At 43.3% G+C, this 14,581-nt stretch overlaps 1 protein-coding gene and 1 non-coding gene across 13 annotated transcripts in view; one reads left to right on the top strand and one right to left on the bottom strand.

Moving 5' to 3' along the window:
* Window positions 1-14,154, bottom strand: part of LOC101164707 (CLIP-associating protein 1-A) — a 45,329-nt gene extending 31,175 nt beyond the window's left edge. For 2 of the 12 annotated variants that reach the window (XM_023964269.1, XM_023964272.1), the window contains exons 1-8: window positions 13,786-14,146; window positions 13,062-13,438; window positions 10,141-10,219; window positions 8,507-8,610; window positions 8,339-8,430; window positions 8,174-8,249; window positions 7,966-8,063; window positions 7,807-7,877 (exon numbers count right to left, since the gene is read on the bottom strand). In XM_023964269.1, the coding sequence (XP_023820037.1) occupies window positions 7,807-7,877; window positions 7,966-8,063; window positions 8,174-8,249; window positions 8,339-8,430; window positions 8,507-8,610; window positions 10,141-10,219; window positions 13,062-13,268 (727 nt within the window). In that variant the 5' untranslated portion in view covers window positions 13,269-13,438; window positions 13,786-14,146. Of the gene's footprint in view, window positions 1-4,355; window positions 4,822-7,806; window positions 7,878-7,965; window positions 8,064-8,173; window positions 8,250-8,338; window positions 8,431-8,506; window positions 8,611-10,140; window positions 10,220-13,061; window positions 13,439-13,723 lie in introns of those variants that run through there. The other 10 variants (XM_023964274.1, XM_023964281.1, XM_023964256.1 and 7 more) reach the window with 9 other exon arrangements.
* Window positions 10,563-10,691, top strand: LOC111946592. Its single transcript, XR_002872325.1, has one exon. It is a non-coding gene; the product is annotated as a U4atac minor spliceosomal RNA (small nuclear RNA).
* Window positions 14,155-14,581: the final 427 nt, after the last annotated feature.

Raw genomic sequence — 14,581 nt, 5'->3', positions numbered from 1 at the left:
GATCATTCAGGAAATTACAAACGCTCAGCACAAAAAAAAAAAAAAATTTTTCAATCTTCACCTCCTCAAACCATCAGTTCTTACAAGTCTGGACGTCCATGGAAACAGCTACTGACGGAGGATCAAAGCAGAACCAGTGAAGCCTAAACTGAAAAGCCTAAGTTCCTGTCAGGATTATCCTCCGGTTGAAATCAAACATGACAAGTGAATATTTGACCTTTTTCACAGACCCACGGATAAGAACCGCAGCGTCTAACACCTCATGTTGAGCCACAAAGTCTCTGAAAGTCTGCAGAAACGGCCGACCGTTCTCAGACAAGAAAAATTGGTATCTGAGGGGAAATGTGTCACGGGAACAAGAGACGTTTTAATTTAAAATTATTTTAAAGAACAGCTTCATAAATGTTACCATTTCCCCTAGTTTTTCTGCAGATCCACGTTAATACCTGAGACTTCAAAATAACAGACACTCCTCTTGCCTTCTGCTTTCTCCCCTTATAGCCACAGGAGTGGCGATCTCAGACTTCCATCAGTCTCCAGAAGAGAACCCAGAAGCAGAGAGGAGGATCCAGTCCAAGTTCCTCTTCGTCTTCCTGTCGATTGGTGGTCCCAGTTCCTCATGGTCTCGTGGTAGAATCCAAACATTTCCCTCGAGGTCAATTCAAAGCTGCAGCTGAAGAAAATATCACCCAGTTTGTGTTGCTGGAGTTTAGAATCCACAACGTTCCTGGGCTTTGGTCTTGATCCTCAATGTCAAGATCTACTCGCTTGTGTTCCAGTGAGTTTAAGTCCAAATGGGAGTCATTTTGGTTTCAGCTCTTTCTTGAGGCTCATGCAGGTAAAAGAGCGATGTTTGAACCCCCAATGTGTCATTCACAACTTCTAACTTGATCTCTTTGTTGATGTTAATTGTTCAGACTGATTTAGATCTTTTCTTGACTGAGGCGTGCAGGAAGGTTCTCATCTTGATTTTAAATCTGTATTTTGATCTGGTTTAGAAAGCAGACAGAGCTTTGGGTTTAGATCATAGAGTCTTGTCAAAAATCTAAAAATCGGATTGTTTTGGTCGTTTCCATCACTGTTCGAGTTTCAAGATCACATCTCAGGTCTTAAATGGTCAAATGATAATTATTCAGCTATGGCTGAATGATCTAAACCAGGAAATTAGATAAACTTCTAATCAAATCTAGATCCATTCTGGCTCCAATCTTGTTCAAGGCGAATACTTCAGATGGTATCTGTTTGGCCGCATTTCCACTGCAGGTCTTGATGCCCAAATCCGATTTTCTGACTACATCCGATTTTTTTGACGACCCGCTTACATCATCTTTTAAAAGTGACCCGTATCCGATTTTTGCATTTACACTAAACAATGCTGAAACTGTCAAACGTGGACGTTCTGAGGACTACGTAGCAGCACTTCCGCCTTCCCCGGACCTGAGCACTGACCGCACAGATTTAAAAAAATTATGATCGAGCAGGCCCTTAATAATAATCATAACAGTGATAAAAGCACATTTAGAAGATGCGTGTTGGTCCAAACGGCAAACGTTTAGCACGGTGAAACCCTCCCCTTTTTGTTGTGTTTCTTTTGTGTGACTGCGGTTGTCATGGAGGCAACGCAGCGACGGAAGGAGGCGTTCCTGAGGGGGTGCGCGGGAGAGTGAAGAGGAGGGCTGCTCGGCCGGCTTATGTGCTCTCACTGAGTTTTGAATGAGGAAGTGTTTGCAGAGGTTGTGCTGGACTAACAGTTTGATCCAAGCAAAGAAATAAACGGCTTCTAGCCTGTTCCATAGCAAAGGTGTCCTGCTTGATTAGTTACTGTTTGCGTCCCGACTGGGACCCGACAGGAAATTACAGCAGTTTCCGACTACGGTCTGAAGCCTGAGGCAGAAAGGTAACACGCTGATGGGGCTCCAGCTGTCCTCGAACAGCAAAATCAGCGCACAAAAGCACCTTAATAAGTCATGTGATCTCAGTTGGTGCTCTCCTGAGTTGACGTCACTGACGTACGACTCGCATTTACTGGGGAATATCCGATTTGTCTGCTTACATGGCACACGCAAATGCACGTATCCGATTCCTATCCGACTTATTTCCACTTATGAATGAGGCCCGTCTCCGATCTGAGAAAAACGGAACCCATGCGCTTTTGTCCTGCTTGCACGTTCATCGGTCATATCCGATCTGTGCCACACGAGGAAAAAAATCGGAATAGGGTCACTTGAACCATGCAGTGTAAATGCGGCCTTAGTGATAGAACAATGATCAATGATTTATCTAAAGTTCCTAATGAGAAAACCAAAGGGAGGCACATCTAACTCGGTGGTCTGAGGCTCCAGGGTCACACATGCCTCTTTTACCCTTCCATTCAGACCAGGGGTTTTCAAAGTGCGACCCGGGGGCCAATGGCGGCCCGCGGAAAGATTTTTTGTGGCCCTCAGTAAAAGAGAGCCAGAGCAGGTTCCTTTGAGGAAAAACGTTGGCGTGTTAGCGAGAAGAACAGGCGCTTTCAAGCTAAGTGAACAAATGCTTACTTCGTCGTACCTCATGGACCGGATAAAGTCATGTGCCTGATTAGTAAGCACTAAGCAGGTAATTGCAATGTTCAAAAAATTCAATATAAATCGTCACTATGTTACTTTAACAAATTTACCGGCAAAGAGCGCAACAATAAGCTCCAACAATTACAATGAGGCTATGCTGCACAGCAGATACTGTTTCCAAAAAGGGCTAAATCCAGTGAAGCTGTGACAGAAGCTAGCTACGTTGTGGTTTTGGAAATGGTCCGGCATAGTAAGCCCTTAAGTGACGGGGAGTTTGTAAAAAGAATGTCAGCTGAATTGAGAACCACTGATCTAGATATTCTGGCTAAAGAAAAAGAAAAATGTTTAAAATTTTTAAAAAGTAAATGTAAAGTAAAGCAGAAAAAACGGAAACTAACTCAAACTTTATTTGTTTAACAGTTGAATGACAGTCCGTAGAACTCTGCAAGGGTCCTGACCACAGTCATGCTTAAATCCATCAAGCGGTGTGGCTCTGTAGTGTAACGAAGTCAAACAAAACCATTTGGACACATTTTTGTGTACAGTCTACCACGAAAAATCAATTGGAGGTCAATAAGCACAACCAGAATTATTATTAAAAGCACACCAGATGGTTCAAAATATACGGTTAAATAGTTCCATTGATTTACAAATTTCTGGCAGAGAGGCAGCCAAAATTTTTATTTTTTTCATAATTGCTGCCGACATCACACGACCTTGCTACAACTTCTGCATTGAGATGATCCTGTGTGACATAGGGAGTCTTTTATTTTGAAAGTAAGTCATGTGAAACTGTCAGAAGTTATAAAGTATTTTATTTTTAGGGGAGAGAAAAACTATGCCTCTTTATGTTTATGTTTTATTCATGCTAAAACAAAAACAAAAAATCATTTATATTTAATGGTAAAGGTGAAGTGAGACCCCTGACCCCTGATCTGCCCATTATTCCTTATTTATTCCTGATCTGCCCATTATTCCTTATTTATTCCTGATCTAGCCATTATTCCTTCATTATTCCTTCTTTATTCCTGATCTAGCCATTATTCCTTCCTTTCAGAGCTTTTGCAGACATAAAACCATGTTTGCTATGATGTTCAAAGTACCGGCTGGGTCAGACGGGGCCTCTGGACCTTGGCGTCTCTCCTAGCATCAACATTAGAGGAGAGTGGCCTCCTCAGAATCCAACTGTCCAACAGAAGTGCTTGTTTTTGGGTTTTTTTTTGGTCTGTCTGGTTGGAAGATCCGTTATTCTTGGTTCTGGGTGGGATCCCAAGCTTCCTGTTTGAAGGCGCTTTCCTGTTTGCGTCGGCCCCTGACGTGACAGGATTTGTGGGGCATCGGATCTGCCGGCTGCCGTCTCTGCAGGACTTCCATTATTCAGGAGGCTGCCGACAGCAGTGCTGGACCTCGTCCTTCGGCGCCTCCCGGAGGACATTCTCAGTGCGCGATGTCGACCCAAACACAACGTTTTCTACAGACTGGAGGCTTTGTGCTTCTGCTCAGTCACATTCACTTAGGGTCGCGTTCAGGCGATTACCCAGCAGCCTCAAACATGATCACAGGTCACACAGTGACACAAGCAGAACAACAAACTCAACCCCTCAGTGCAACAACACATCTTCAGTTTCTCTTCTGCATTTGTTACCCTCAAACCGTTAACTCTCCTTGAAGGACAAAAACTTTTAGAGTTAGAAAACTAAGCCAGACTTTTTCCAAGCTACAGGCAGCAGACTTCATGCATCAGAGGAACCCGATCTGAGCAAGTCGTTAATCAAACCCCACGCACAAACATTCCAGTCAAAGGTTTACCTTCGAGGACGCTCCGTCTCTGCAGCTCTGCAGCGGCGAGAACTCTGCCGAACCCTCATCAAGCCTGCCCCCCCCCCTCTCCTCCCTCCAGCTGGTCTTGTGACTGGGAGGACGACAGCTGACACTGCTCCTCCAAAATAAGAGCCCGGAGGGTGCTGAAATCAGGACTCTGTCCTCATTTGGCTCTCATCTTTTCTCTCTCATTTTTTTCCATTTTAAATCCATGTCAGCTCGACTCGTTGTGCCTCGGAGTTCGCCCAGCAACAGTTACACCACATGACTGCCAGCCTCAGCTGGCGTAAACGCACAGAGAGGCCACTTCCTGTAAAGGCAGGAAATGTTTGATTTTTGGAGCCTGAACTTCCACCACTGGAACCAGGAACTAACCCAGAAAACTGAAATGTAAGAGCAAAATCCTTGTTGTTGTCCACTAAACATTCCACAATTCATCCAAAAAATATCCTCCTCAGGATTCTTTTATTAGTGCGTAAAAGTCTTCACAGGTCCAGCCTTCTTTATCAGAACTACTTCTAGTTTAGGAGCCTCTCAGAGCCCTCCGGTCTCCTCATTTACAGGCCTACTGGATGTCCCCTGGATCAGGACAAAAACCCACAGCCGTCCTGAGGACGTGAGGGCCTCATCCACTGTGGAGGTTTTTAAGAAAAATCTCAAAACTCGTCTTTCTAGTTTCTCTTTTGATTAAGTTTGACTAGCTCGTCTGTTGCTGTTGTGCCCAGATCACTTTGTTTTGGATTTTTAACGGATTTCATGGACGATTTCTTTTATCTAAAGCCCCTTTGGGATGTTGTGCGGCAGAAAAGGTGCTCAATAAATAAAGTTGAGTTTAAATAATCAGGTGAAACAAACAAATCCAGTCAGTTGGCCTTCTTTTCAACCCAATCACAGCAAAAAGACGCACCGGTTTTCTCATTTCTGTTCAGAAAAACCTGAAAGCCAAACAGAGAACGAAGAAATGACACAAACTCAACACTGTTGGGCAGAAAAAGAGCAGCACACGCTAGAAAGGATTTAAGATGTTGTGAATCAGAGGCAGATGAAGAAATTGTTTTTGAAAAAGATCGTGTTTGTGACGTAGAAAATACTCTCAGCAACAGCGAGGGGAAGTGGGGGTGGGGTTGCTCTGCACCAACAGCACAACTCAGAGGTGAATTTCTAATGAACTCCTTTTGCTCAAAACAAACTATGTCCTAAAAAACAAACACAGGTTTTTCTTTTTCCTTTTGGGCTAAAATCGGCATAAGCAGGAATTATAGACCACTGGGAATGATTTTACAATAGATCCAAATACAATCAGAGTGAATCTTTAAGACGCTTTGCACCAAAGACTTTAAACCAAAGTCACGGCTGCACCAGTCCAACAACATCTCCATGTCGAAGCTCTGCCTGACCTGCAGCACAGCCTCCTTTGGCCTCTTCTTCCTTCCTGTAGGAACTTCAGAAGCTTCGCCAGTCCCAACAGAATCCCTGATTTAGGATAATTTCTTAAATATAAACACTAATAGTTCTCTCCAATTTCTCCAGCATTGGTATGGGATCATCACAGACAGTTAACGGTCAGAGGAAACATTGAAAAAGGCCATTCGTACAACAGCAACCTGCAGTCTAGGTTAGCAAACTGCTCTTTATCCTAAAGATTGGCATCACACCAGCTCTCCGGACTTTTAACTGGCTCTTCTAAAACATTTGGGAATTGTTCTCCATTCACACAAAACTTCAGATCAGGCAGATCGCTACTGAAATGCTTCTGGGTTTTCGCGGCCTAACCCCACTGTATGTTTGAATTCTTCTTTGACAGGACACAACAACTGGGTTATTAGCTAAATATTTTTGAATAATCTTTTACCAAAATAAACAATAATGACTAAAAAAAAGCAAAAATAGATTCAAATAAAGTCTACTCATTTTTATATTGATTTAAAAAGGCTATGTAGTTGCCATGGTGAATATTTGTTTTTAAATCATTTCCCTAAAGCGTCTATGCTGATAACTCTTTAACACTGGAGATGTCACCGGCAACACCAGAAAACACACACACACTTTTACATACCATAACACTTCCACTGTTCACGGGATCAATGTGAATCAGTTCATTCCAGAGCACAGAAACGCAGCTTTTCACCAAATACTTCCACACATTATCAACTGAAAGTATACCATGGTAAACTCCATTCTGATTGGCTTCTGGGTGTGGATTAAGTAAGGGATAATGGCCGACGAAGTTTGCATTATTAGAAATTAACGCACGCCATGGAAGCCTGAAACCGCTTATACCATGGTCACTTACAAAAGACATAAATATTCACAAAAAGCAGACTATTTGTTAGGTGGTGCAGCGGGTTGTCACGGGACGCTTAACCGGCTAAACCGGCACCAATCTTGACTGCAGTGGCAAAGGAAAGCATATATGTATATGATCATCACGACCACTTTAGCTTCATCATATGGACAAGAACAAGCGATAAGAGTTGAACTTTTGGAAGTGACCATGGTATAAGTTGGATAACGGCCTTCCAAGTGTGCATTATCAGAAACTAAGACACTTCATGTCCGATGGTTCAGGCTTCCACGTCGTGTCTTGATCTCTGATAAATCACACTTTGTCTGCGTTTATCTTTTACGTATTGTATAACGCCGCAAAACCACTTTTCTCTGTGACGGAATCAGCTGAAACACTTCACTGCCTCAAACTGTTGTATATTCGCTCAAAGCTGCTTTTCTACACTTCAGAATCCACTGGGATTACGTTAATTGCATAAACGGTGGAAGAGTTACAGTAGTCCAAAGAACGTAAACATTGGAGCTCACATCGGGCTCGGAAACAAGCGTTCAAGCGACCACTTCCAATAAAAAGTCTATGTATATTTCTGGCTTCCGCGTTCAAAACACTTGCGTTCGTGCATAGCTACGCATAGTTTTCAAGTCCATTTTTGGGCACCACGTCCAAAACGCGCAGTTGTTGAACATGAGTCAAAAGTTAAACCAGTTCAACTGTGATCAGTCAGGAACTGGGATTTGGTAGTGATGGCTGGGTAGCGTCCTTTTCAGAACACAGAAGTACCAAGCGTTTGAAAATTGATCAAGGTGGAGACATTGATAATTGTAGTTTGTGTCTGGATGAAATTCTATGACAACAAGTTCTTTATATATCGGAATAGAGCTATGAGAAAAAACGCCTGGAACAAGATCTACCAGACCACACTTTCACACAATTTCACACCCAAACTCTTCCAACTGTGAGTACACGCCTTAGTGTCAGGTAGCGATGGTCAAGTGAAATCACCATTTGATAAAAGCCTGTTCAAGAAAGCCTGTATGGCTCGTTCTTACATGGACAGCACATGGTCCTGTAGCCCTATAGCGTTAAACGGCGTGACGTTTCTTTAAAAGGCTGTGTTGATGGACCCTTGGCGACAACACAACATGCTCTTACCTGACATAGGTGACAGAACCATGTTTCCCGAGCACTGCACTTCATCGAATTTACTGAAGATCATGTTCAGCCTGGACAGAGGAGGAACGAAAGCACACGTTTAAACCCACAGAGACTCACAACAGCTTTAAGTTTCATTTTGTGTCTAAAAAAACGCACCTTGACTGTGGGAGGCCCTTTTTTCCCAGGTCCATCCTCACTCGCTCCCCGACGTGGCGGTATATCTCCACCAGGCAGTTCATGGCTCCGTCGCGCACCTTCGTGTTAGCACACGGTGAGAATTTTACACAGGCGTTTGTTTACATACATTCAAAAAGACACAGCTGGGTAGAGTCAAAGCTGTAGCAGAGGTAGAGGTGTGTGTTACCTGACTGGTAGGGTCTCCTAATAGGTTACAGATGTGAGGGACGATTTTACTGAGAGTCAGACTCTGAGATCCAAACCTGGGACCACGGAAAGCAGAAGAAAACATTGGTCTGCGGTGAGAAATGTAAGGACGTGTGTATCCGAGAGTCGTTTTAGAAAGACGTACACATTCAAAGTAGAGATGAGGCACAGGCAGAGTCCTTCTCTGGTTCGGTTGTTCTTGTGCTTGAAACCTCCTATCATCCTCTCCCACACGTACTGCAGACAAACAAACGCACAATCCTCAGCTGCTATCCTGCTGTCGCTGTGGGCTTTTTGCCGTTATGTTGTGTACCTGCGGGTTGGCCGCTTGGTCCATGATCTTCAGCAGCAGAGCCTGGTCTTGCTCTCGAACCTGATCCTTGGAGTCTCCCAGTCGGTCTATGAGGCTTGGCAGAGCTGAGGTGAAGCGCACGCAAAAAATACGCATAAACTTTGGTCAACCGACCAAAAATTTTGAACAGCTCAAAAGCAAATTCACATGGAAACTCGTTATGAAACCCTAGACGGACATTGACGAACGCAACAAACACTAACGAATTACGTATATCGCGCATGTGTCACGAGAGACCGAAATTTCATATGCAGAAAATGCGAAAGATGTACATAGTAACTGTGTGACACGGCCTTTAAGGACCACCTCATGGGACGCCAGGAAAAGGAAACGTACCAATGTCGTGCGGTACTGTGATAAGTGTATCGCGAAGAATTCATAATGGATGTTGCACGCACTTTTGATGTTTAATGCACGCAGGCAGGCCGCACTCATCATGTGAACAACACTAACAAGCTCCTTGAGTAGCCCACAGGATTTGGGGGTTTGTCAAAAAAATCCGTATGACGTGCCTGGGCCCCGCCTACTCCACTCCAACTTACCCTCCTTACGGGTTGTGTAAGGGTTTACAACACCCTGTTGCTCCAAGCATGCTCATATAAAAAAAACGCGTGTGAACATTTTCGCTCTACGGGTTCACCACGCACCCCCTGACCTTGATATCTTGCACGGGTGACCTACGTGCTCCACACAGGTTTGCCTGGTTTTTCTTGCCCACAGACGGCGCATATCTAGCCCTTAGGGGGGTTGTAACGAAGACTTCAAATTCACTAGGCGTGGAAAATCAGAGGTAAAAATCCTAAACCAACTAAATTTAGATTGTTACAGGCCTGGTGCAGGAGTGTGTACATAAGTGCCCCTTGGCCCGCCTCCTACAGCTGAGACTCGTTGCCAATGACAACAGATCCATGACTGTATGAAAGAACTGTTATTGCCTTGAAAAGGCAGCGGCTTTTGTTACACAGGTTTAGTGCTGTTTAGTGCTTCCCATCTTCTTTGCTGCTAGCCTCAGCTGAGGCACTTGTTGATGGTTTTTGTGCATCTTGACCAGCTTGCAAGCCCAACTGAGGAGTCAGCACCTTCATTATTTATGATATCTACTGTGATTTGCCAGTTGAGACGTCAATCCAGCTCCTCTAGTTCGGGAAATGGAACATTATGAAAAATTGTGAGTTAAATGATTTTGACAAAGCAGCTCAAATTTAGGGGAAGTGTGTTCCTTAGTTGCATTTTGCGGTTTTGGTTGTGTTCTTTGAGGCTATTTGGTTGTATTTCTAACTGGTTTTCATGATCCAATTAATAATTGACATAAAAGTTGGGGTAAATTTTCAATTCAATTAATAAAATATTCTGTGTAACATTAAAATACTTTATTTCTATTTGTCTAAAATCTAAATCTAATATTTCAAGGAAACAGATTTTGTGTTTAAAGAAAAAGCTGCAGTGAAAAGTTAAAGTCTATAAAACTAATCTGATGATTTTTAAAGAAATTAGTTTATTTTCTATTATATAATACTATCAATATTATATTTGATAAAGAAACAAAATAGGTAAAAGAAAAAAAAAAGGAGTAATATTTTTTGAGGACAACTCACCTGTTCCCACCTGAGTTCTGAACCTCTCCTGCAGTCTGCCGACCAGAGCAGAAAGGATGTCCATCCCCAGCAGAACCACCTGACGAACGCAAATCCATCTGTGAGGCTGCTGAAGAACTCACAACTAAAACACACGGAGGCACGTGCGTGTGCACACGCAGAAACAGCAGATGAGACGCCATAAACCCGCAGCAGCGGAGAATCTGAATCCCCGCTGCAAAGCATTATGGGTAACGAGTCAAAACCAGAAACCCTTGCTGCAAAGGCGCTAAATGCGTATAGGAGATCGTCTTTACATATTTTAATAAACTGGAAAGACTGTATTTCTTGACTTTGTAATTTTAAAACTTGACATGAACCTGAACCATGACTAAGCACTACGCTCACATTTCACTAGAAGCCTTCAAACCCGGAAGCGGTCAACCATCCTAGTCTTGGGGTGAAACGGGAAACTCAATGAGCGTCTAGCGAGAGTTCCCTGCTGACACCATTACCAACACATTCGCATCTCCTAAACTTTATGTTTAGGTTACGGTGCAATTTTTGGAAACCCTCAAACATTGAGGACCAAACACATTTCTATGACTAATAAAAAAACACTAGTATCCGGCTCCCTCTGGTGGCCATTTATATGACTTGCTTTAAAGCACCGACAGTAGTACATCTCTACTGCCATTTGTTGGAACTATAGCGTGTTACTGAAATGTAATAGAAGCTGTATACCACCGCCCTCTAGTGATATCACTGTGAAATTACATCTAATTCACTACAACAAATGCGATTCTAGGATCCATTATGGAGCCATGCGGTGTTGAGATATGGAAGCCTACTGTCTCCAAATGTGAAGACTTCTGTTACAACAAAAGCAAAAAACTCCAAACAGTCCGAGCACTAACCTCATCCGCTCATGAAAACGAACAGATGAGCTGCAAATCAAATGTGTCTATCGCAACAACAACAGGTTTAACATGAAATGGGCAGAGCTTTAGAAAAGTGTGTTAATAGCAGCAGAAGTAGCTTCAACACAACAGAGAAAAGAATAGAGAGGATCTGCTGACATGACATCCTTAAACGGCTCAGACGGACGGACGGACGGCCGCTCCTGTCCTGAGGGGCGAATGAATCAGCCGTTTAGCAGCCGCTGCATTGACACACATGCTGCAACGCATTCTGCGGTGAGTGGATCTGTCACAGGGGGGAAGGAAACTGGGCTAATGGTGCTGGTAAATTTAATGCTTGCCCTCATTATGGACAGATGTGGCGGCAGGAAAACGCTCCGTTCTGGAGGGCTCCGCCTCTGAAAGCGCCACTGCTCTGTTCATCCATGAGCAGATCAGTGATTTGAACTGGAGGAGGCCATTGATGGAGGTCTGCAGCTGCTCCCATCACCGCTGACACTTCAGATCCCTCACCAGAGAGCCCTCCTGAACCCAACCCAAGTCAGTTTTGCTGGCTGTGCAGGACACATGAGGTCATTCAGCTTCAGCAAGCTGGACACAGTAAAGCCAGTCAACCCTCTGCAACAGCTGGGAGCACAGCTGGAGCCGTCGGCCCGACTCCTCCGGCTCGGCTCACATGTGGGCCGTCCAGACTCCCCTCACAGCTCCTTAAGCGGTTTTCAGAGTGAGCGAGAGCCGCCGCTGCAGGGCACACAGGTGAGGTCACTTCCTGTCAGCGTCATCAGGTCATCGACACGCTGGACAGACCAACACGGCTGCTCGGCCAGCCAAACACGGAGGTAACCCCGAATCATTCAAAAAGGAAAATCCGTGGAACATACAATAAATAATTGAATCCTAACCACAAATAGTCACATGATCACAATCCACAGTTATATTTATCAGCAGCAACACATGCTGACCAAAACGAATGCTGGGAAAACCAAAATCTGTTGTTTAGAAATGTCTTAATAAAGGTTTTTGTCCGTTTTTTGTCTAAATTTCTCGTCTGCGCTGCCCTTTCTTTGATCTTTGCGTCTCAGCCAATGAGATTGGAGCAAATCAAAACCACAGTTCAAATGGAAGCTGCAGAATCAGACTTCTAATATACAATGCTGTGTGTTACAAATTATACAATATGTACACAAATTATTTTCACTCAACTAATTTAAATGTTGCTTTCTGTGGCAAACGGAGACTTTGGAGTGGAAAATGAATAGAAAAGACACTTTTATGCAAATAAAAGTTCCTGTTTTTGTCATTTACTGTCAGAATTAAAGGTGACAGTGAAAGTAAATGTATAGAAGGGTTACTAAATGACCGATCATTTCACTTAAGTTAATTAAGTTTATAAATTTATGGTGTAAGAAGAGAACATATCATTAGTTAGCTGCGCTGCCATGATCCAGGATGTCTTTTATTTTGAAAGGAAGTTGCATGAGCTGTCAAAAGTAAAAAAAAAAAGTTTCACATTTTAAGTAAATGCTTTTTTTATTTTATATTTCTGTTTTTATTCATGCCAAAATGTATTTAATTTATATGTATTACAAAAGTAACAATGTAATGAAAGCAAAACAAAAAGCAGGAATGTAGCAGGAATATCCGGTTCCTACTAAGGTTTTGATCGGTCAGAAACAGACGGCTGCAGACTGATTGCTATAAATGATATAAAAAAACGGCTGAGCCAAATAAACAGTAAGATTGCCTTCAGTTTCTCTTATTTATTTTGTTTTTTGTCTTTTTAGCTTTTTCTTGTGATATTTGGGCACTAGATTCATGCTGTTGCATCCAACATCAGTCAGTCACTAAAAGGGGGGCAAACCCGCCTGTCAGCCACAGAGAAGCTCTGAAATCCACTGATAGCCTGGTTGACCTCAGTCGACCTCAACCAGCAACCAGATGTTTCAGCAAACGCAGAACAGGAGCGAATCTTCTGCGTTCGCAGGCCCGATTTCCGCTGTGAACTCCCAAGGATCTCCTCACCTTGAAGTTGCTGGAGTTCACCCAGGAGCTGGCCACAGAATCCACCAGCCGGTCCAGCGCCGCCTGGTCCTGCTCCAGGTCCGGGCACCTCTCCTCGCTCATCAGCAGCTCCGTGACCTCCTGGCCCACCTGCAGTCTCCTGCCCAGGTCCTTGTGCATCACCTGCTCCAGAAGGTGATCCATGCTCACCGGCCCCTGCTCCTCCATGGCTCCTGGTTATCAGTTCGCCTGCTCCCTCTCCTGTGACGTCAGCCCCTCCTAAGACAAGTCTGTTTCTGTTTCTAATGCCTGATTTGAAGGTTTAGGAGGCGGCGGGTGAAGGTGAGAAATCCTGCGGCGAAACTAGGCGGCTCTTCATCATCCTGTAGGTCTGCCTCCTGTGTCCACACAAAAGAACCAGACTTAGCAAACCTCAGAGCGGCGGGACGAGATGACACACAGATTCTTCCTGTAGACCTACAGCCCTGAATGAAACGTTTTCTTTTTCTTTAAGAAGCTAAAATCAAATATTCAGGTGAATGTCAACAGCTGCTAGCTGCTGCTGCTGTTAGCATCCAGGCTAGCCAGCCTCTGTCTGAAAAACCCACGACAGCTGCTGCTGCTAACTCCGTTAGCTAGCTAAAAACATAGGGCTCATTTGCAGGCTTTCAAGGCTAACTCACCTGCTCCTACTGGGGTTAACTAATCATTTATTAACGCGGTGACCGGTTACACATCCACTCACCGGATGGACAGACCCGTTCCTTAGGAGAAAAAAAAAGTCACAAGTGCCGTGGCGATGCTGGCTGGTGTCCGCACACCGCTGTGACTTCACTTTACGGCTCCGGTGTCACTGTCTGCCTTCCTGGACGAGCACCCAGTGAGGGCTTAGTGATAAAACATTTCTCCACTAATAATGTGCTAAAGTACTGAAAACCAGTTCATTCAATTCATATGAAAAGTAGGAAATTTTCCTAATGCAAATTTTGTCCCACATCGGACGCCGTACAGTTTGAAGAATAAAGGCAGCCGATTAGCGGCACCTGGTGGCGGAAATGAATAACTACAGGAGGCGACAATGGCTTGATTTGCTCCAAAACCGGAAACTTTATTGATAAAAGGTTTCCAACTAAACGGTTGAGTTCACTTTGAACAAGTGTAATTTTAGTGTCTCTATAAAATCAATATAAACTCGATAAGTATATTATTTACACATATGACAGTGACCGATCTTTTGAATGCAATTGCTTTATTGTGAAATACTTCACTGTATATAATTCTGCTATATGGTCCTAAATTTAATTTCCTGTATTTTCTAAAGAAAATACAGGATTTTTGGATTTTTATTACTACAAATACAACTAAAATCTTTTTTTGTATATTTTTTATGTATATTCTATGCAGCATTGATAATACACATAAATAAAATGCATATAATTAAAAAAAATAATTATAATTTGTTCTTGGAAATAGCTATTCAGCTTTAACAAAGTGCTTACATAATCCTCAAAGAGAAACAGTATTCTAAATTTATTTTTAAA

This window comes from Oryzias latipes, chromosome 2, assembly GCF_002234675.1.
Source record: "Oryzias latipes chromosome 2, ASM223467v1".
Taxonomy (NCBI): Eukaryota; Metazoa; Chordata; class Actinopteri; order Beloniformes; family Adrianichthyidae; genus Oryzias; species Oryzias latipes.
The sequence above is the reverse complement of the archived record's forward strand: the minus strand, read 5'-3'. Positions and strand labels throughout refer to the sequence as shown.